Source organism: Balaenoptera acutorostrata, chromosome 17, assembly GCF_949987535.1.
Source record: "Balaenoptera acutorostrata chromosome 17, mBalAcu1.1, whole genome shotgun sequence".
NCBI classification, from domain to species: domain Eukaryota; kingdom Metazoa; phylum Chordata; class Mammalia; order Artiodactyla; family Balaenopteridae; genus Balaenoptera; species Balaenoptera acutorostrata.
Window position 1 is genome coordinate 67,515,954 of NC_080080.1, and position 21,620 is coordinate 67,537,573.

Sequence of the window (21,620 nt, forward strand, 5' to 3'; positions counted from 1 at the left end):
GGTTTGTGAACCAGACGTGGGTAGATACAAGTAAAACATAAAGTCTGCTCAAATGGCTTCAGTGCACTTGGACCAGCACCCGGGCGCTCCTGCTTCACGCCTCACTTCCCTCCAGTCGCCTGTTGAAATGCATCAGCGCTGTCCCTTCATGCAGAGTTACAATTATTAGATATATATTTTGGGAACAGTAAAAGTAGATGATGCTGGTGCTGATGTTAAAGCCCAAACTGAGTATATACGACTTGAAGGAAAACAGTCACTTATTTTAGTTGTCTGTCGAGAAGCTTTCTGAGCTTTCTGATAATATTCAATACTATACTTTTTAATACTTTTTGGGGGGGTGGCCATTTTTATCAAAAATGGCCTCCTCCATTAGGGTCAGTAATGTTCCTGATCTTTTGAGTGCATCTTAAGACCTTGGGAGATAGCAGCTAGAATCAGCTGAGGGAGGGAGGGAGGGTCAGGGATGGCAGGATGTGAGAGGAAGCCACTGCCCAGGGAGGGAGCTGCCAGGAGAGAGGGCCCTGAGGAGGGAGCAGTGAGCAGCTGATGCAGGAGGAGACCCCAGGGAGATGCCAGGGAGGCGGGAAGATCCTGTGTTTGAGGGGCCTTGCTCGCCAGGACAGGGGTGTCAGAGCGCCCTGGTCGGATTTGGAAACGTTCAGCTTGGTGGCGAGGCACTGCCTCTTCCCGGGGCTGTACTTCATGGGTGAGTGATTGCAGCACAGACTTGACGTTGGCCAACCCCAAACAGAGAGTGGGAGGAGCCCCTTATGGTACCTGGAGCTCCCACATGGTGCAAGATCGCTCCTGAAGCTGGAGGCTGGCCGCAGAAACGCAAGACCAGCAGATTGTATATAGTTCAGGGTGCTGTTGAAATACAACCCGTGTTCAAAGAGTGGGCCCACTGAGGTAGGCTTGTTTGTTTTTTAATTGTTTACCTTTACATTTGCTTAACTTAAGCACAATTACACAAAAAAATTATACATGCCTTTTCATTGGGAATTATACATGCACATAAATCAAAACAATGTGTTAATTACTGTTGTCAAATTTCTGATTAAAGCCATAGCTTTTTTTTATTGTTGGTAAATTGATCATCAGCTCTCTTCACTTGTTTTCTCCTTGTTTTCTGTTTCAGTTGCTGATATGTGTTCAAGATGAGTGGGATGGGAGAAAATACCTCTGACCCATCCAGGGCAGAGACAAGAAAGCGTAAGGAATGTCCTGACCAGCTTGGACCCAGGTTAGTTTCTCACTGAGAACACAACCAGTGTTGCCCATGAAAGCCACATGCGTGAGCCTTTGATATTTTATCACATTGATTTCACACCTGATTCAAATGCTCTTTGGTTTTTCTCCCTAACTGTCAAGGCTTTGGACAGTTATGTATTATTTAGCTTACATTTTAGATACGCTAATCGGTTACAGATTTTATTATTCTTTACAAGAAGAGGAAAGCTACATACTTCTGGGTCCCCTGTGTACTTTGACTCTTAAAACCAGTTTATTCTATATAATCTTGAATTTTTCACATTTTTACTCCTGTTTGCTTTTACAATGTCATAATGACAAGACAACCCACAGTAAAAAAGTTTGCTGTTATATTTATACTGGCTTTCTTTCTTTCTTTCTTTCTTTTATATTTAAGAGCAAGAAATGAAATGTTGAATCCCCTTGCTTTTGACTGAAGACTGTGGGTCTTCAGTGAATAAAACAAATAATTTTAAAACAAGTTGCATATCATATATTATGGGTGGAAGTATGAGTTGTTATAACCTCCATGCAGGGTAGTTTAGCAGTATCTGTTAAAATTATAAATGCATATCTTCTTTTGAACTAGCAGTTCCATTTCTAGGAATTTTCCGACAATATACTTTGACACATGCAAAATGATGTATGTATGAGGTTGCCCGTTTCAGCGTTGATTATAAGCACAAAAGATTAGGAAAAACCTAAACAGCTGTGATACATCCACACACAATACAGCTCTGAAAAAGAATGAGGACACTCTTTATGGATTGATTTTAACAATATCAATATCTCTTAAGAATATTGTTATGGAGAAAAAGCAAGGTTCAGAAAATCTTTATGGAGTCCTACCATTTGTATAGAAAAGGAGGAGAATAAGAATTCTATATATTGTTTTAGGATAATTAAGAAACATAAGAGTCGTTACCCATTTGGGAGGTGAGGACTAGGCAAATAGGGAACAGGGGTAGAAGAGAGACTTCATTCTTTTGATGATTTAAATCCTGTAAATGCTTTTTAAAAGTTAGACGGCCACTTCTGTTCTGTGGCCAGTAGAAAGATCAGATGAGGAACAGTAGGGAAGAGGACTAGGAAAAGAAGGAGGGGGCTTCCCTGGTGGCACAGTGGTTGGGAGTCTGCCTGCCAATGCAGGGGACACGGGTTCGAGCCCTGGTCTGGGAAGATCCCACATGCCACGGAGCAACTGGGCCCGTGAGCCACAATTGCTGAACCTGCGCGTCTGGAGCCTGTGCTCCGCAACAAGAGAGGTTACGACAGTGAGAGGCCCGCGCGCCGCGATGAAGAGTGGCCCCCGCTTGCCACAACTGGATAAAAGCCCTCGCACAGAAACGAAGACCCAACACAGCCAAAAATAAATAAATAAATAAATAAATAATTTAAAAAAAAAAAAAAAAAGGAAGGAGGAAGAGCAGAAAGCCGTTTCATTTTTCCCGTCTAGTCGCCAAGCAAAACAAGACGATTAAAGGGCCACCGTCCACACCGCAGCCCCCATCTCCTGTGTGTGGCCTCTAGGTTCCCTGGTCCTTCCTGGCCAGCCTCAGCCTTCTGTCTATCAAACCGCCTTCAGGGCCCCGCGGTCCTGGCTGAGGAGGCCAGCTGGTAAGCGGGGCCTGTCCTCTCACCAGTGCTGTGCTGGTTCTCGGGTGAGCACAGCGCCTGCCTCCCCGGGCCTTGGAACACAGTGCCTCCTTCTCACCCATGTGGCATTTAGTTGGCATCTTTGGGGGGGCGGGGGTGATGGAGGAAGGTGTAGGGGGTAGAGAGGTTCAGCATGGGAACTTAGCTCTTCTGCGCATGGCAGCCGCTGTCTCCCTTTCCCTGGAATTAATAGGGTTGAAGCCAGGAGTGAAGATGAGACTTAGCAAAACCAATTCTGGTTGCTGCTCTACCAGTCACTCACTAGGTGATCTTGGACAACTCATGCAACCGCCATAAAGTGGAGAGATTGTGTTCTGTCTTAGGTTTATTAGTACATGAGAATAAAGCTAATATTTAGAGGCAAACATGAATGTCTACTACAAATTACAAGATTTTATAAATTGGCATTGCATACAAATAATTATATATTAAGAATACAGAGAGCTGCTGCATTAAACAACTTGCTTTTCTTATTTATTGTATTGTTTGAATGTCATCCAGTGGACTCTACCGTACTTGAGAAAAAAATTGTATGCTGTAATTACCAAAGGGAACTTTTGAGTTTGCTATTTCCTCAAATTCAGATGAGGAGATCTTGCCAATTTTTATTTTTTCCCTCCCTTCCATTAACGGTTTCAAACTCAAGTCGAACTTGGACTGTTTGTTTACGTTTTGTGTGTCATTCAGCTTGGACAGTTAACAAAGACCCTGGGTCAGTTTCGCTTTTGTTTCTAGCTGTACTGTGGTTTTTAACGTTATCTTAAAAGGCCGTTAGGTTTGATTATGAAGATCCTAAAGAAGTCTATGAAATTATAAAGATTTATTTTCATCATTTTGCTGTGCTTTACCAAAAATCATTGAAGTTTATTTATTCCTATTTTAACTAGGTTAACTTCCCTTCTTTTATTAATCTTAAATAAATTTTTATGAGTGTGAGCTCCCTTATGTTTCTAAAACTCTTCTTTATTTATTCAACAATGAAATTTGATACTTCTTTGTACCAAGCGTTGCATTAAGCACAGTGGTGAGCAAATCATCCTGTCCTTGTCATTGTGAAGCTTACAAGTCCAGTGGGAGACATGAAACACATTGAACAAATGATCACACACGTAAATATGTAATTACCGACTGGGGTAAGTTTTTTTTTTTGTTTTTTGTTTTTGTTTATTTATGGCTGTGTTGGGTCTTCGTTTCTGTGCAAGGGCTTTCTCCAGTTGCGGCGAGCGGGGGCCACTCTTCATCGCGGTGCGCGGGCCTCTCACCGTCGCGGCCTCTCTTGTGGAGCACAGGCTCCAGACGCGCAGGCTCAGTAGTTGTGGCTCACGGGCCTAGTTGCTCCGCGGCATGTGGGATCTTCCCAGACCAGGGCTCGAACCCATGTCCCCTGCATTGGCAGGCAGATTCTCAACCACTACGCCACCAGGGAAGCCCTCAACTGAGGTAAGTTTGATTTCAAAAAGAAACATGCAACATTTAGGGCAGATTCGAGGAGTTTTTTCCACCAAAGTATTCCATGTTTCTATAAGTAACTTTTGTTTGCTCTCTTTATATTAGAACTTGGTTAACATGCTTATCTTTTTCATAATAGCCCCAAGAGGAGCACTGAGAAACGTAATCGTGAACAGGAAAATAAATACATTGAAGAACTTGCAGAGCTGATTTTTGCTAATTTTAACGATATAGACAACTTTAACTTCAAACCTGACAAATGTGCAATCTTAAAAGAAACTGTGAAGCAAATTCGTCAGATCAAAGAACAAGGTAAGAGGAGTGAATGAATATTTTGGAGAGTTTAGTTGGTTTCTGTTTTTCCATGTGTGAGAAATCCCTTCAGAGTCCCTTTAATCCATTTCTTAGGTTTAAATTATTGATGAGAAGATGATGTCACAGTGCAAGATGAATGCAGGTATCACTTGCAGTGGTTTATAAATAGGCTTTATATAAAATTCAGCAATTCCCTAAAGACGGAGGGGGCCGAGGTGAGGCAGGGTGATGTAACTTTTCATCTAGTAAAACTCAGTTAGGTGCCCACTGACTCTCCTCCCCTGCCTTAGAATTTTCATAGCTTACACAGCAAGTGACTGTAATAATTTGCAAGTACGGAGCCAGCCGAGGATGGAAACCAGAAGTAAGGAAGTGAACCACCTCCTGTTTCAGCTCGTCAGCATATTTAAGTGTGAGCCTCAACTGGCCACGCCAGTAAATTAGAGTTTCATATCCTGAGTGACAAGAGATAGATTTGAAAGGCTCTACCTCTAGATAGAATTCTTTTGTGAAGTTGAAACACAGAACATGACAGCTTTCTTCCTGGGGTTTTCTTTTCTTTCTTTCTTTTTTTTTTTTTTTTTTTTCTCCCGAGATCATTTTCTGCCTCTCTTCTTTGATATTTTTGCCTACAGAAAAAAATTTAAGAAAATAATGTTTTAAAAATCACATTGGACTTTGTAGTGCCAAAAAAAATCTGTATTAGGCAAGTACGAACAGCGTCTTGGTGCCCAGGGCCAGTATATGCTCCTGAAGTCTTTATACACTGCTTTCCTTCAGGAGATAATAATCTCCTGTAACCTGTTTTCGAATGCATCCTCTTAGAGTTCATATCGTTTTTTTATCTGCCTTTTATATAACATTTAAAAGAGGCAGATTTTAGAAAAATAATGTCTTTGTCTCTATAGCTATGTGAGCCCGAAACTTTGCAAGTATAGTTCTGTCTTCTAAGAACTGAAACATATACACATAGCATCCACCACGCAGTTTCTAACACCAGCCCGCTCTGAAAATTAGTATTTCCTGGTTTCTCCATCAAAATTATATCATCGTAACATTCAGCTTTCATGGACTTTCTACTCAGTGGCATGCCTCTGTCGCCTTCATCTCTTTCCTATTCCTTTTGTTCCTTTTGAGATTCACTAGTTATCAACAATTCAGTTTAATCTCAATTTGGTATCAGCAAATGGATAAAATCATATTCCTAAAATTTTTAGGAGAAATAACTGGTTCAAGGTTACAGTGCTTTGAAGTTGCTGCATTTCTAGGTGCTGGTATCGTTGCAGTGGAGAAATCATTAAGCTTCTTGTTGCCCCTTTCTACGGATTTTGAATGATTCGATTTTGTGAACATCCCGTGTTAGGTAGAACTTTCACACTTGAAAACAGTTATATGTGTATGTATTTTACTATCAAGATCTTGCACAGGGTTTTACAGTTTTGCAAAACCTTGGTTATTCACCCCTTCAAACCATAAAACACGTTAAGATGTGTCACGCTGGGACCCTGCCGTACTTTCTCTGTGGGTGTAATCAAGGCTGCCATACCACGACCACCCAAGAAGCAGCAACAATAAAAACCCTGTCACATCTCCCTCTTACAATATTGTTTCCATTAATTTGAAAAGTAACGTGTTTTGAAAAGGGAAGCAGAAGTTAAAACCCAAATGAAAGTACACTTTTAACTTCTCGACCAATCTAATATTTTAAGAATATTGCTTGTTTAATAAATTGTTTTTTAGAGAGAACAGGGACCTTAGAATCAAATCGGGTGGAGGCTAGGTATGAATCTGTCTCTTACAGACTTTTTGAACCTGGACAAATTATTTTCTCTCTCTGCGACTCAGTTTTCCTCACATAGAATTTAGCAATCACAACATCTAGGTTGCACGGTTGTTGAAGAAATTAGGAGCTACGTAAATGCTCCCAGCAAGTACTCATCACAGTAAGCTTTTAGTACGTATTCAGTAAATATCTTTCCCACATTCAGTAGGAAGGCACCTTTTTTTCACCTATGCTCAGATCTTCATACAGTGAGCTCTTCCTTCAGATGGAAAGCAGGGGAAAGAAAGGTGGGGAAATGGTTATGAATATGCTCCCCTACAGGGTCATTTGAAGAAAGTCACATTTTTTCTGGGGCCAGAGGACTCCGCATCCACCAACAGCTCTGTGCGGCCACCTTGATTTCTCTCAGCAGCTGGCAGCCAGCTAAGGTTCAAGAGCAACACATAGGTTGGATCGGAACCCTTCCTTCTCCCTCTGTATGTGTCCACCCACCCAACTGTCAATCAGTGTAAATAGAATCCAACCATCATCTTTACAGCGTCATCCAAACTTAATTTGTATTGCAGTCGCAGGTATCAGGCTGAATAAAATCCTAACTGTCCTGAAGAGTTAAGCTGGATTGCGTGAGGTGCAACTAAAGGCTGCACAGTCGGGAAAGCAGGCTCCTGTGAAAGGAACCCGCCAGCGTCCAAAGCTCAGGCAGCTCAGCCAGGCAGGATGGGCTGTTTCACGCGAGTCTGCTCGGTCATCAGCTGCTCCTCACGTTTCCGTAGGCTTGGGGACAAAGGCAGAGAATGAAGGATATTTTTAAATGGCCTGAAGGATGGGGTTTTGGAGGGCGGTTACCAGCTATCTAAATGATTAAACCTCCCTTGTCTGTAGCGCTTTCTGAGACCTGTGTTTGGTAGACGCTAGCTCTCCAAGAGCATCACACGGCCGTGCACCTTGTAGTAGCAGACCAAGTGCACACAGAGTCTGCACTTCAACCGTGACACCAGCCTTTTGATATTGAAGTGGGGTGTTTCTTCCTATGTGGTATGATGCTGGTAAATGTTGAGAACATCTGGCGTCTGTAACTTACAAAGAATAGTCATAAGTAGTAAATAAACTTTTTTCCTAACTGGGAAGACTAATATTGCTTCTATTTCACAGAAGAATAATAAGTAATATGAAAACTACAAATGATTTAATTATGGATTAGTGAGTCCAGTTTCACACTCCTTAGCTAGAAACTTAAATTTAAAAATTCCTATGGAAAATACATGGCGATTCCTGTGCTCTTAAAAAATAAAATTGAAGCATAAAGTGACTGAAACGTGAGGGGAGTTCTAATGATTAATACATTTCTACTGCCCTCTTTAAGGTAGTATCTCCTCTATTACCTCAACACTTTTTGTTCTTTTTTCTAAAATAATAATCTAAAATGAATTGTATTGTTTGGAAAACATTTGTCACTTCATTTAAAGCCTCTTTAGTGCAGCATATTTTTTCATAAGATTTTTTCTCTTTATATTATTTTATTTATTATCATTTATTTTTGGCTGCACTGGGTCTTTGTTGCTGCGCGCAGGCTTTCTCTAGTTGCAGCGAACAGGGGCTACTCTTCGTTGTGGTGCGCGGGCTTCTCGCTGCGGTGGCCTCTCCCGCTGCGGAGCACGGGCTCTAGGCGCGCGGACTTCTCGCTGCAGTGGCCCGCGGGCTCCAGAGCGCAGGCTCAGCAGCTGTGACGCACGGGCTTAGTTGTTATGCGGCATGTGGGATCCTCCCGGACCAGGGCCCGAACCCGTGTCCCCTGCAATGGCAGGCGGATTCCCAACTGCTGCACCACCAGGGAAGCCCAATGCAGCATATTTGAGTATAGGATGTAGTTATCAATCAATGGAGAACTGGTTTCACCCTTTCGTTATTATTTTTCTGAACGTGAATAGCAATAAGAATGAAAAGGTATATTTCAAAAATTCACATTGGTGCAGGCTAGATTTGGGGGGGGAAATTCCTTGTTGAATCAAGCAACCTAAAAGATCGTTCTGGTTTCTCATTGTGATTATTCTAATGATTTAATTTTGATTGTAGTGCCATTATGAGAACATTGGGATTACGGATTGGTTCATACATGTAAATTTCCCCTACAATTGCGCATAGCATCAAAAAATAAGTATTTTAAGAGAGGGTGTGGGGCAATGGTGTGCTGGAGTCAACTGGTATCAAGCAACGAGAGCCAATTGTTAAATTTCAAGAATTTTATAAGCCAGTTGATAAGCACAGCCATTATTAAAAATTGTTTAGACTTACAATTAAATTATATTTAAAAACACAAAGGTAAGGAAGACTAAAACTCATCATTTCCTAATTATTGTACTGCATTTTACTATTATCTATGTTCTAGTGGCCCTTTGTGTCTTGTGTCTACATAATAGAAATACTAGGTAGTCGTGGTTACTGCGAATCTCTAATTAACATCTAATATTTTAACATTAGATAGACATTACATGCACACATAAAAAATATTGTCCACTTCAGCAAAAAAGTCACTTACAAACTGACAAACAATTGAATTTCTACATTCGATATCTTCATCATGTATTTTCATTATTTCACTTTTGTCTTATTAACTTAAATGAAAATTTCAAGCAATATTCATGTCAGAACTATATTCTTTCATCAGCTATAATTATAAGTTAGCTACAAGACAAGAGTTTGGCAAAAATCAACGAACATTCTATTAGAATCAATTGGCTCTCTGGAATTTACAATAAAGGGTATTGTATATTTTATTATCATTTGTAAATTATATAGTCCACATACTTTGTACTAGTAAAATTTGTAATCAACATTATGGTGCTTACTATTTTTTCCCCCAAGGAGCTGGTTTTTAAGCATTTCCCAGTATACCACTGGTGGGCATAGGAGGTTGTATTGTAAATGTAGGTGCGTCAAATTCATGAACTCGTTATTTAAAATTTCAAGGGAATAGCAATGGAAACAACCTAATTCTAGCACATAAAAGTAAAATGTAGAGCCCATTAAGATTATATTTTTCCTTCCAGTTTTTTTTCCCCCCCATGTTAAATACATGAAGTTCTTGTGATGGAAATTCAATTATTCAAAGCTGACGCCTAGGTGTGAACTAATAGCTGTCACCACGCAGAGTAAGCAGAAGGGCTCCGACATCAGATCCCTTCCAGGGGTAGGACATCCGTAAATCAGGCTTTGCGGTGATGCTTCCAGGCGTTGTGTCTGTTCCATGTGATGAAATCTTAGGGTGGTGGCAGAGTCATCCATTGCCCTGGAAAGGGCAGGCGTGCCCTTGTACATACAGTCATACCGAAGTCAGTGTCCTGGATTGCCAGTCAAGTATTTAGGACAGTACTAACTCTTGATCAGTTGCAGAATGACTAGGAGGAGACCGATGACATATGTATTCTAAGTTTAAAACAAAAACAAAAACAAAAATCAGTGGCCCTTTATACACTCCATATAGTTTAAATTTCAACTGTCAACTTCTTTTTTATCCTATTCTTCTAAAGGTGCTGACGATAATTAAATGGGCAAAGTCAGGCAGCCGGATGTAAAAGTGGGCCAGCAGCGTAGACTGTGTAAGAGACCAGTGCAAGCACCAAACTCAGTTGGCAGAATACGTTAATCAATATAATGAGCTTATTAAGAGCATGAGGTTTATGTAAAATCAGATGAACCCCGTCTCTCTCTTCACCACTGTAGGACAGTGTCTAAACTGCCTAACACCTCTGGGCCTTTACTTCCTAATCTGTGAAAAGGGGATGATGATGTCCACGACACATCTCTCGTATGAAGACTGTGTTCAACGTGTTTATAAAGGGTTTAGTCTGGTGCTTGGCAGGTAAAAAGACTTACTCAACAGTAGTTATTACTCTTCGCACCATGGTTTCTGACATCTGGACTTGGAGTCCTCATCCCAATGAATCTAGGTTTTCTTGCTAAGGATTCAGTATTGATAAGGAAACAAGTCGTTTTCGGATGTTTTCTCTATTACGCTTTTAAACCTTAATATTCTGACAATGTTGATTCTTTTTATTTTAATACAGAAATAAGTAAACAGAGCTATCAAAACTATCCATTCAGAGACAGAACTCAGAAATGTAGTGCTTGGGGAGTTCCCTCGTGGTCCAGTGGTTAGAACTTGGTGCTTTCACTGCCGGGGCCCAGGTTCAGTCCCCAGTCGGGTAACTAAGATCCCACAAGCTGTGTGGCATGGCCAAAAAAAAAATGTGCTTGGTGTGACCCTGTCTGCACCCCTCCCCTGGCTCTGTTGCCCCTGCTGCACCCTGTAGGCTCTTCCTCGTCCCTGTTACCTGAGTGACATTTTTCAAGAACCTTGCTTTAAGGAGAACTAAAGAGGGCTAGAGTCATGGCAGTTTTCATTTCATCCTTACTTACATCAACACAGGAACGAATCCGGCCCTAGCTTATTCTTGAAGATTTGAAACTGTTACAGGGTTCCATGCATCTAGAGATAAAGCAAATTTTATTTTCTTGTTTGAGAATATCACCTGTGATCAGCAATATGTCCTTGACATTGCAGTTTTTATGAAAATAAAATACTTTCCGACTGGTATGCATATAGTTCACTTTCGTATTTTCATGTGGATTAATGGCTCATACTATTAATGAAATCCTTAAAATGAGTGAGCAGGGTGGAATTCTTGCTTTCGTTCCTCCTAGGAGCCCCTTGGTTTGGGGGTTTTTGTTTTTCGTTTTTTTTCCCTAAGTATATGGAAGTTTTTTTGTATTTAACAGCTTTCAGATGAAGAGGATTTAAATAATTTAATGTGCTCTAATGCTTTAGGATTTTAACAATTTATGACATGAGCTCTCATTTCAAGACTTAAACTGGCTTCCACACTCTAATAGAAGTTAGGCATCGCTTGTTTTCTTGCTCACCTTGTACTGTTAGGAAAAGAAATTCTGACACCCTGCTGTCTGTATTGATTTCATTCAAGAGCAAACATTCATTCCATAAAATTTTTACTGAGTAAATACTATATGCAGGACATACTATGCATTCACTAAGGGGGAAGGAATCCAGCAGTCAGTAAGTACTTGGTTCTTTTCCTTGGAGCGTTTACTCATTTGGAGGGAAATCCGCTTGTACACGAGCAGCTGTGGAACACAGGGACGGGGAATAAGTGTAATTACCGATGTTGGTACAGGCTTCAAGGAGGACAGTAAAGTTGACGTGGGCCTTGCTGTAAGTGTAAGATTTAATAGATGAGAGAGTAGGGGCTGGGGGAGGGAGAGAGACATTCCAACAGGGAGCAGAGGAACCCGAGCAAAGGCACAGGAGCCCTCCGTGGCAGCCGGTGTGTGCGAAGTCGCACTGTTCAGCTACGGTAAGGTGTAGTAAGATGGACTGAAGCATTTGGTTGGATTTGAGGCTGAAAAGGGCAGGTCAGAGCCAAATGGGACCGTCAGCACAGGACCATAAACAATTTTGAAATTTGGAGAAGGTGACAAAATGAGGAACTCCTACCTATCTCCAGAAGAGTTCACTTGACGTCGCCTAGTATGGTCTCCAGACTCTAGAGATAACCTGTACTAGGAAGGGGAAACTTTTTTTTTTTTTTTTTTAATGTGGCTGATTCCTGGGGGCGGGGAGTGGAAGGCACATAACTGAAGAAACAAGAAGAAGAAGAAAAAACTAAGTGAAAACATGAGAACTATAAAATGTCTCATTCATCTGTAACAGGAAACACTACTTTATTTCAAAAGACTTTCATGGGACTTCCCTGGCGGTCCAGTGGTTGAGACTTCGCCTTCCAGTGCAGGGGGTGCAGGTTCCATCCCGGGTCAGGGAGCCGAGATCCCACATGCCCTGGGGCCAAAAAACCAAAACATAAAACAGAAGCAATGTTGTAACAAATTCAGTAAAGACTTTAAAATTGGTCCACATCAAAAAATGTTTAAAAAAAATAAAAAGCCTTTCATTTATTTTTATAACTTGTTGAGGGGACTTAAAAGGAGCAGGAGGAAGTGAAGGGGGAAAACGACAGATAAAAAGGCAGTAAGACCCACAAAGACCAACAGAGAGCCTGGCAGATAGAGAAGGCTGGTAAACATACTCAGAAGCATGCATGTGCAAGTTCAAACACAAAGGTGGAGACATTTTTAAACATAAAATTTTATAGTTTCTTATGGCATTTTCACTAGTGACTTAAAAACACAGAGTCGTTTGGCAACTGTGGGCACGTAGATAAGGGCCCTTGGGCTAGGCGCGCCCCGCCCGCCCCCCATGTCAGCCCTCCCCTGAGTGGTCCATGGGAGGTGCGTCAGTACGCCGCCGCCGCCCCCGCCCCCGCCCCCCTGCCTCTGCTACCGCTTGGGGCTTGGGAGTGTCTGCATCTTCCACTGTGCCCAAGGGAGCAATACCAGGCCTTTCCTCCGCGAGAATCGGCTGAAGATACTCGAGGAAACCCCCCTGAAAGGACGCCGGGTTGATGCTTCTGCCCCAGCTTCACTGACTGCCAGGAGACTATGACAGAGTCCAAAAGAAGAACCTCACCGCAGCATCCAAGTCCCTCTGTGGTCTGTCCCCGGTCATGCCATACTCCCCCTTGCTCCACCCCACAAAGCCCCTGCACTTACATCCCCTCTCCTACAAGGTATGCTGGCAAGTCCACTGCACACGTTTCCCGGCCTCCATGCCTTCTGCCTGGAATGCTTCTCTCTTCTTCCCCCCTCAGCTGGTTGACCACTGCCCACCTTTAATAGGCCACTGGGGTGGAGTAGGGTTATAGAGCACCGTGAGAAGGCATCTAGGCTGGATGAGGATAGAACATCCAGTGGCCAGGGCCCTTCACCAACACCCCACGTCTGACCGGGCTGGCCCAGTGCTGTGTTCCTGTATCCCATTTCATCAGTGCGTCTACCCGAAGACTGCTACCCTGTTGCGAATTGTTGCTAACACAGACTTGTGTGTTTTTTCTTTTGTGTCATTGGTACTCTTTCCTCCCTTTCTGGAATGCCTCCCTTTCCCTGTTTCTGTCTATTCCCATTAGAGTCCCACTGTTCCTTCTGCAAGGCCCATCTCAAATGCTGCTTTTTTAAACGAAGAACTTCTTAATTCCCAACCAATATAGACTCATGTCCTTTGACTCTCCTATCATTTCTTGTACTATCTAATCTTACTCTAATGAGGTTTTTTGTGGGCTTTTCTTTTTCTTCCCCAGTTGAATGACAGACTCCTTGATGGCAGAGATTGTATCTAACGCATCACTCACACCTGCCGCAGTTCTGAGCACCTTTGTCTTATATAAAATAAATATCTGTCACATTTTTCTGATGCCAGCCTTTATCTAGCCTTGTATAATGGCTTTATATTGGGGGGGAAGAGTGCCCTAAATTAAAGAACTTGAAGTTTTTATTCTAACAATTGGGTGAGTACATTCTCTTTCTTATACAGGGTTGATAAATTACAACTTCTCTTGTAACGAATAGTATTTTTTTAATACTTTTTTTAAACAAATTTATTTATTTTATTTATTTATTTTTGGCTGCGTTGGGTCTTCGTTGCTGTGCAAGGGCTTTCTCTAGTTGCAGTGAGCGGGGGCTACTCTTCATTGTGGTGCGTGGGCTTCTTATTGCGGTGGCTTCTCTTGTTACGGAGCACGGGCTCTAGGCGTGCGCCCTTCAGTAGTTGTGGCTTGGGGGCTCAGTAGTTGTGGTGCACGGGCTTAGTTGCTCCGCGGCATGTGGGATCTTCCCAGACCAGGGCTCGAACCCGTATCCCCTGCATTGGCAGGCAGACTCTCAACCACTGAGCCACCAGGGAAGCCCAGGCAACTACTTTAATAGGTCCTTCCAAGGAGACTTTTTTTTTCTGGTTTGATGAGTTTTTAATTGTGGCAAAAAGTATATAACATAATCTTACCCTCTTAACAATTTTTAAGTGTACATTGTTGCATTGTTAATTGTGTGCACACTGTTGTACAACAGACTTAGAAATCTTTCATCTTGTGTGATGGAAACTCTATTCCCATTGACCAGCTGCCATCTCCCCTCCCCACAACTGCTGGCAACCACCTTCTGCTTTCTGTTTCTGTAACTCTGATTACTTTAGATACCTCATGAATAAGTGGAATCATGTAGTATTTATGTCTTTGTGGTTGGCTTATTTAACTTAGCATAGTATCCTCAAGGTTCATCCATTGCTATACCATATGATAGGATTTTCTTCCTTCCAAAGGCTGAATAATATTCCATTTTATGTATATACCACATTTTCTTTACCCATTCATCCGTCAATGGACATTAAGGTTCCTGCCACATCTTGGCCATTGTGAATAGTGCTGTAGTGAATGTGGATACACGAATATCTCTTCGAGATCTTGTTTTCGATACCTTTGAATATATACCCAGCAGGGTGGTTGCTGTGTCATATAGTAGTTCTTTTTTTAATTTTTTGAGGAACCTCGATACTGTTTTCCATAGTATCTGCACCATTTTATAATCCTCCCAACGGTGCAGAAGTGTTCTAATTTCTCCACATCCTTACCAACACTTGTTATTTTCTGGTTTTTTGCTAGTGGCCACCCTAATGAGTGTGAGGTGACATCTCATTGTGGTTTTGATTTACATTTCCCTGATGATTAACGATGTTGAGTATCTTTTCCAAGGAGACACTTTGAAAAGAATGAATATCTAACTCCATATGACGTCACTGAATGCCTTTATAGTCAAGTATTGCTGAATAGTTTAGGGCACCAAACAAGACCGTAAAAGCCGAGCATATGGGGAGGAGGTTCCGAGGTACAAGAAGGAAGATCTCTTTTCTTTTTTTAAAATTTATTTATTTATTTATTTATTTTTGGCTGTGTTGGGTCTTCGTTTCTGTGCGAGGGCTTTCTCTAGTTGCGGCAAGCGGGGGCCACTCTTCATCGTGGTGCACGGGCCTCTCACTGTCGCAGCCTCTCGTTGCGGAGCACAGGCTCCAGACGCGCAGGCTCAGTAGTTGTGGAACACAGGCCCAGTTGCTCCGCGGCATGTGGGATCTTCCCAGACCAGGGCTCAAACCCGTGTCCCCTGCATTGGCAGGCAGATTCTCAACCACTGCGCCACCAGGGAAGCCCAAGGAAGATCTCTTGAGGCAAATCTGAAATCAGTAAGAAAATGAGAAAAAACACAGTGGCGTTGAGATTTCCCTTTTAGACATTTTCCCTCACTTCAGCCAGTTCTCACATTGCCCTAAAGAATGTTTCTTTCCCTGAAGCCTTTTACATTAAACCTCTTTATATAGGTTACAGGCAAGGAAGAAGAAGTGTGGCCTTCATAGCCGACTTGTTATCTATTTGTCTGTAGTTGTGGGGTGGGCAGATCGCGGCAATTCCCAGTTCTTTCCTCCTCTCATGACTGTTGTTCACTCTGAAATATTTTAGTTCATTTCTACTTAGAAAATGTTCACCTTTTGCAAATTACTGAGTCATTTCTCTCTCCTAATAAGTGTAGGAGTCCATTTTTAATCCTCTCATCTTTTCTGTCTCCCCTGCCCAATGTTTTCAAAGTAATAATTCCAGGAAAAGAATGATCGTGTTCTTCCTCTTAGCTTTGTTGGTAAGAAATGGAGACCCTTACAGCTTATGCTTTCCCACAAGTGCAGAGTTGAGTGAAAATTGGCCTTCTGCAGTTTTGAGGCTTATTACAGTTGTTACTTAGCTTTTATTCCAGAGTTAATCTTATCAGCACATCAGATCTTGAATCCTGTTTTGTTTACTAAGAATGTGACAGTGAACGATAATTCACAGAATATAAGAATTGCTGGTGTGCTTATAATAACTTATTGATTAAAGACTCTGGATACCAATTAACTTTAACCTGAGAATTGATTTTAATTTAACCATTTTTTATTGTGGTAAAATATACATAACATAAAATTTTTACCACTTTTAAGTGTACACTTCAGTAGCTGTGTCCCTGTTGACCAGCTGTCCTCAAAACACTTCTGCTTTTGGTCTGTACTCTCTCCATGCTCGTTCACTGGCTTCCCTTCCTCATCTATCTCTTGACCTTCTTTCTGTCCCCAACTAAATCCCTTCCTTCATCAGTTTTACCTGTTTCCAACCTTCAGCTTCACATCTGTGCTACATCCTGTCAGCTTTAGATCTCAGGCCTTTCCATGCCTCTCATTGCACAGATGCCCAGTGAGGGCCTTCCCCAGTCCCCGCTCCCCAGACCTTGCCACTTCATCCCGCATCCAGATTTCCAGCCACCTGTCAGGCATCGCCCCTGGGCGTCCCATATCACAAACAACTCCTTCTCTCCTCTGCCTCCTTAGCAGAATGGCGTGTCCGGTTCCCTGTGCTCAGCCTCAGGCCTTGCCAGCATCACCTGTTTTGTGCTCATCTAGGCCAGAAACCTGGGTCCTGGTCATGTCGCCCTCCTCTCCCTCTTCACCACATGCAGCCAGCCAGTCAGCTCTGTCCGGTCCTCACCGTGTCCTGTGATATCTCCACCCCTTACTTTTCCCATTTTTATTCTCAGCACCCTATTTTAAGTCATCTTTTGTTACCTTAACTCATCTCTGCTTCTCTACCTTCTATAATTCATCCCCATTGCTACCGACATAGATTTCCTAAAAATGTGTTAGATATGTAACTCTTGTTCCGAAAACATTCAGTGAGCCTCTTCTGCCTACAAAATAAAGTAAAATGTCTTCACATGGTGTTCAAGACCCTCCACCATCTGGTCTCACCATTCTGGGTTGTCACCTGCTATTACCTGTCTAGCCATTCTTCTAGGCAGACCTGAAGCCTTAATTACTCTCTAACCCAAAGCTGCACAGCTGGTGTTTTCATTGTTAGGTAAAATACATATTTCATTTTGGCATGTAATACAATAGTTTAAACTTAAAAAAAAAACAACTCCCTATGACCATGTAAACACTTTGATGGAAGAACCATAGCTTGTTCTTTTCTTTCTTTCTTTCTTTCTTTCTTTTTCTTTCTTTCTTTCTTTTCTTTCTCTTTCTTTCTTTTCTTTTCTTTTCTTTTCTTTTCTTTTCTTCTCTTCTCTTCTCTTCTCTTCTCTTCTCTTTTCTTTTCTTTTCTTTTCTTTACTTTTTTTTGCCTCGCAGTAGAGCTTGAGAGATCTTAGTTCCCTGGACAGGGACTGAGCCCAGGCCTTCAGCAGTGAAAGCACCAAGTCCTAACCACTGGACCACCAGGGAATTCCCAGCTTGTTCATTTTTATATCCTTCCCCTAAGCCTTGCACCTATGAGATGCTTAATAAGTGTTTATATAAAATAATTGCCAAAAACTAGGGTTTAGAGAAAATGTGAAAGCAACAAGAAATACAGATTTTCTGTGGATGCTTCAAGAAGGTATGAATAGAATAGTGGAGGGAAGAAAGATAGAAGGCAATTAAGGACCATCATTAACTACTGTGTCTGTTTGAAATAGCACCACATGAAATAAATTCCAATGGTGTAGTCTGGAAATGACCAGGGACCATGCCACGACTATACTTAAACATGATGATTTCTTATTAACTCACGATTATATCTGGATGCCTCCATGTGCCACATACTGTGCGAGTTACCAGAGGTATAAAGAGAAGCAAGACACTGTCCCTAAATCCAGGGACTCATGAATAAATATCACTAAGGCCTATTTAGAGTACCTTGCCCTCAGCAAAGGTTTATTCCCTTCTCCCTGATTTGAGAACTCACCCTAGAGGGAGACCTGTGGCTATCCAGCCTGGCCTGTGCCTACATTTAATAAGTGATAAAGCTGGCATTTGGGTCTAAGAAAAAGAAGAAATGATTATAGCAAGTCAGTAAGTGCTATGACAGATAGATGGATGTCGATATATACATATAGATAGGTATAGATATTAGGGAAACTGGGATAACAGAGAAGGTAGGAAAGAAAACTCTTTTTGATCTCCAAGAATATATTGAAGTCTACCATGTGGGTAATGTTTAGATAGATAAAGGTTGATATTAAGAATCAGATTCTTTATATCGAAGGCTACTGTATTTTTTCTTTAGCAGTATTAAAGACATGTTATATAAATATATCCATACATACTATTTTCAGCCACCTTTTCATCGCTTCTGGAAGCCTGCTCTTTTCTTTTCTCTGTCCCTGCCTTACCCAGTTGCCATACTCCTTCAGGGTTGATACTATGGTCTATTTTATAGATAAGGAAACTGATTTGCAGAAACAGTTAGCAAGGTTGAGGCCTTAAAACTAGCAAATGGGGGCTTCCCTGGTGGCGCAGTGGTTGAGAATCTGCCTGCCAATGCCGGGGACATGGGTTCGAGCCCTGGTTTGGGAAGATCCCCCATGCCGCAGAGCGGCTAGGCCCGTGAGCCACAACTACTGAGCCTGCGCGTCTGGAGCCTGTGCTCTGCAATGGGAGAGGCCGTGGCAGTGAGAGGCCCGCGCACCACGATGAAGAGTGGCCCCCGCTCGCTGGAACTGGAGAAAGCCCTCACACAGAAAGGAAGACCCAACACAGCCAAAAATAAATAAATAAATAAATTTATTAAAAAAAGAAAAAAAAAAAACTAGCAAATGACAAGCTGGTGATTCTGAAGCCTGTGATCTTTCTACTGTGTTCAGTACCTGCCTCTGAGAATGGTGGTCAAGTCTTCAGCTTTGCCTTTGTTTATTATGAGAGAAAATGTTGAACTACAGAGAAATTCCAAAAGCAGCACACTCAAAACCAAAATAAAGATTTATAATAGTTACTGCTGTGTCATTAGGGGTAGTTTTAACACGTATTATTCTCAGAAGAGATTTTGATGATTGGGGATTAGGTGTGATTTCATTAAATATCTTCAATCTTATGGAGACTGCAGTCAAGGGCTATGAAGCATTGTAGATTGAGAAACTATAACAACAAACAGCCCTTCTAGGTTGTTAAGTGCCTCTCCTCCAGGCTCCTGTGTGTTCTAAACACTATGCATTTCTAACCGGGCTTCTTTGATTCCTGATAAATGTCTTCAGTATTGTCTTTTTCTAGTTATCTCAGCATCAAAGGATGAAAAGAAAAAGATGCTGGGAATTCCCTGGAGGTCCAGTGGTTAGGACTCTGCACTTCCATTGCAGGGGGCACAGGTTCAGTCCCTGGTTGGGGAACTAAGATCCCACAAGCTGCGCAGCACGGCCAAAAAAAAAAAGAAAAGAAAAGAAAAGAAAAAGATGCTAAGGTGTTGTTGACCAGAGAAAAGAATTTCTCATAGACATGAAAATCTTCTGAACACTGTTGCTCTCTATTCAGAGCATTCACATTTTTCCAAGAGGCAGATGAGCAACATAAAATACATAGGAAATATGTTGTGAATTTACATTGTATACTTTCAGAGGCAGAATTACCACTAAGCTAATGAAGCTTAAGACTCAGAGCCTCTTCCTGCACTGACCTCTGTGAAGTCATGTTCTCGATGGGGAAACTGCATTTGGGTCAGGAAGCACTTCTTCACAGGCATTTCAGATAATTTGTCTAGAGAGATCTCAGAAGAAGAAATCTGAATCTTCTTCAAAGCTCTAGTATCTACTGTTTCTTTTCTCATTGTCTATAAAGAAGAATGAGAATTATACTTAATTTTGTATTCTTAAAGAGAATCCCTTCTCTCTAATTGTATCAGCTTCTGGTCCTACAAAACAGATCTATCCCTATATGCCAGCAAAGTTTATAATATATATGAGGTCAAAAGCAAAAGGGTCAGCATCCACAGTGAAAATGAGGGCTCACACCTGTGGGGTGCTGTGCTGGGAACTACTGTATACACACACCATCATCCCAGTTCATCCACACAACACCCTGTAGGGTAGGTTTAGTTATTAACTCCATTTTACAGAAGGGGAACCTAGGGTTTAAGTACAAGAGTTGAGACTAGAATTGAAATCCAGATTTCTACTGAGCTCCAAAGCCATTATCTCCCAGTGGAGTTGAAAAATAGAATAAACATGTTGCTGCCCCACTGTTTACTCTTGCTTTCTTCTGCCATTTGGAAGAAGTTGTGATGAAGGAATTGGGTAAGCATGTTATCCATTGAATTTAAGATATCCTGAGACGTCGGGGCTTAGTTCCTGGGAAGAATATTTTCTGTAGATCCCTATTTCAGAAGATGATGTACGCATTCAAGGCAGCTCTGCTTTTCCTGTCAGGAAAAATAAAATGATAAAAGATCCCAAGAAAATAGAAAGCTGCTGTCTAGACCAAAAATGACTTCTTGGTATTTAGCCAGAAAGTGGGATACCAAGCTTGTTTCAGAACATCCATTTTGTACCCTGATGTGAGCAGATGAGGAATTGTTGTGTCAGAGTGAAGGTTCATCGTTTTCTCTGTCCATCATATTTGTGCAGTGTAACCTCTAGAGAAGCAGCACTTCTGGCCTATTAAGGTGTCCACTCCCGTTTCAGGGAGTATATTGGGAGCAAAACAGATTTTACTGACAGTCATTGTGACAACCCCAATACTCATTGCATTGGTGACCAGAAGTAAAGTGAAGGAATGGGATCTGAGGGCTGTTTCACACAAGGGAACTAACTCAACTGTATTACAGGACTGCATAGAGTGTGTTTTAACTTGGGTTCTGAAAAGGAAGAACATGCAATGCAAACTTTCCCCTGGAAAATGGATTTTAGTAGATTTTATTAGATTTCAGATATTTAGACTTAATATTTTAGATATCCATAGCTGTTTGTAGCCTTACATTTCTCATTTCTGTCAATTTGAACAAAAGAAAACCCCTTTTCAAACACAATCACATAGATTGTACCCAGGAGAGAAAAATTGTTCATTAAAATGGACTTGGATTCTGCTCTTACAGTGTTAGAACCTTGATCACCTGTAATAGATTCAGACTCCTTTTGGGCCTGTCAGTTTTGGAAATAAGACATTTTGTCTTGTGGAAGAAAAGTGAAATGCATGATGTTGATATTTGGCGAGGTGCTTCTTCGCCTACATTCATGACTGAGGTACCTTTCACTCCCATTAGAGCCAGATGGGGGGCATTGCAGAATCCCCGAGTCATTTGGTGGAGTGTGTAGCTTCTATTTCTTGAGACCTGAAGTACTTCTCAGTAGACCGGTGATTCCTTATTTAAGACTGTCTACATTAGACGGGTATATGCATACCACCATTCTGTAAGATTCAAAGTGTTATATGTGATAGAGGGAG

General features: G+C 41.7%; 1 protein-coding gene across 7 annotated transcripts in view; it reads left to right on the top strand.

Annotated features, from left to right (window-relative positions):
- The window catches only part of NCOA2 (nuclear receptor coactivator 2), a 275,517-nt gene that overhangs the window by 177,202 nt on the left and 76,695 nt on the right, over positions 1 to 21,620 (top strand). For all 7 annotated transcript variants that reach the window (XR_009005784.1, XM_057531960.1, XM_057531965.1 and 4 more), the window contains exons 3-4: positions 1,142 to 1,246; positions 4,499 to 4,671. Coding sequence is in view for 6 of the 7 variants with exons in the window: in XM_057531960.1 (XP_057387943.1) it covers positions 1,161 to 1,246; positions 4,499 to 4,671 (259 nt within the window). In the remaining variant the exon portion in view is untranslated. The remainder of the gene's footprint in view (positions 1 to 1,141; positions 1,247 to 4,498; positions 4,672 to 21,620) is intronic.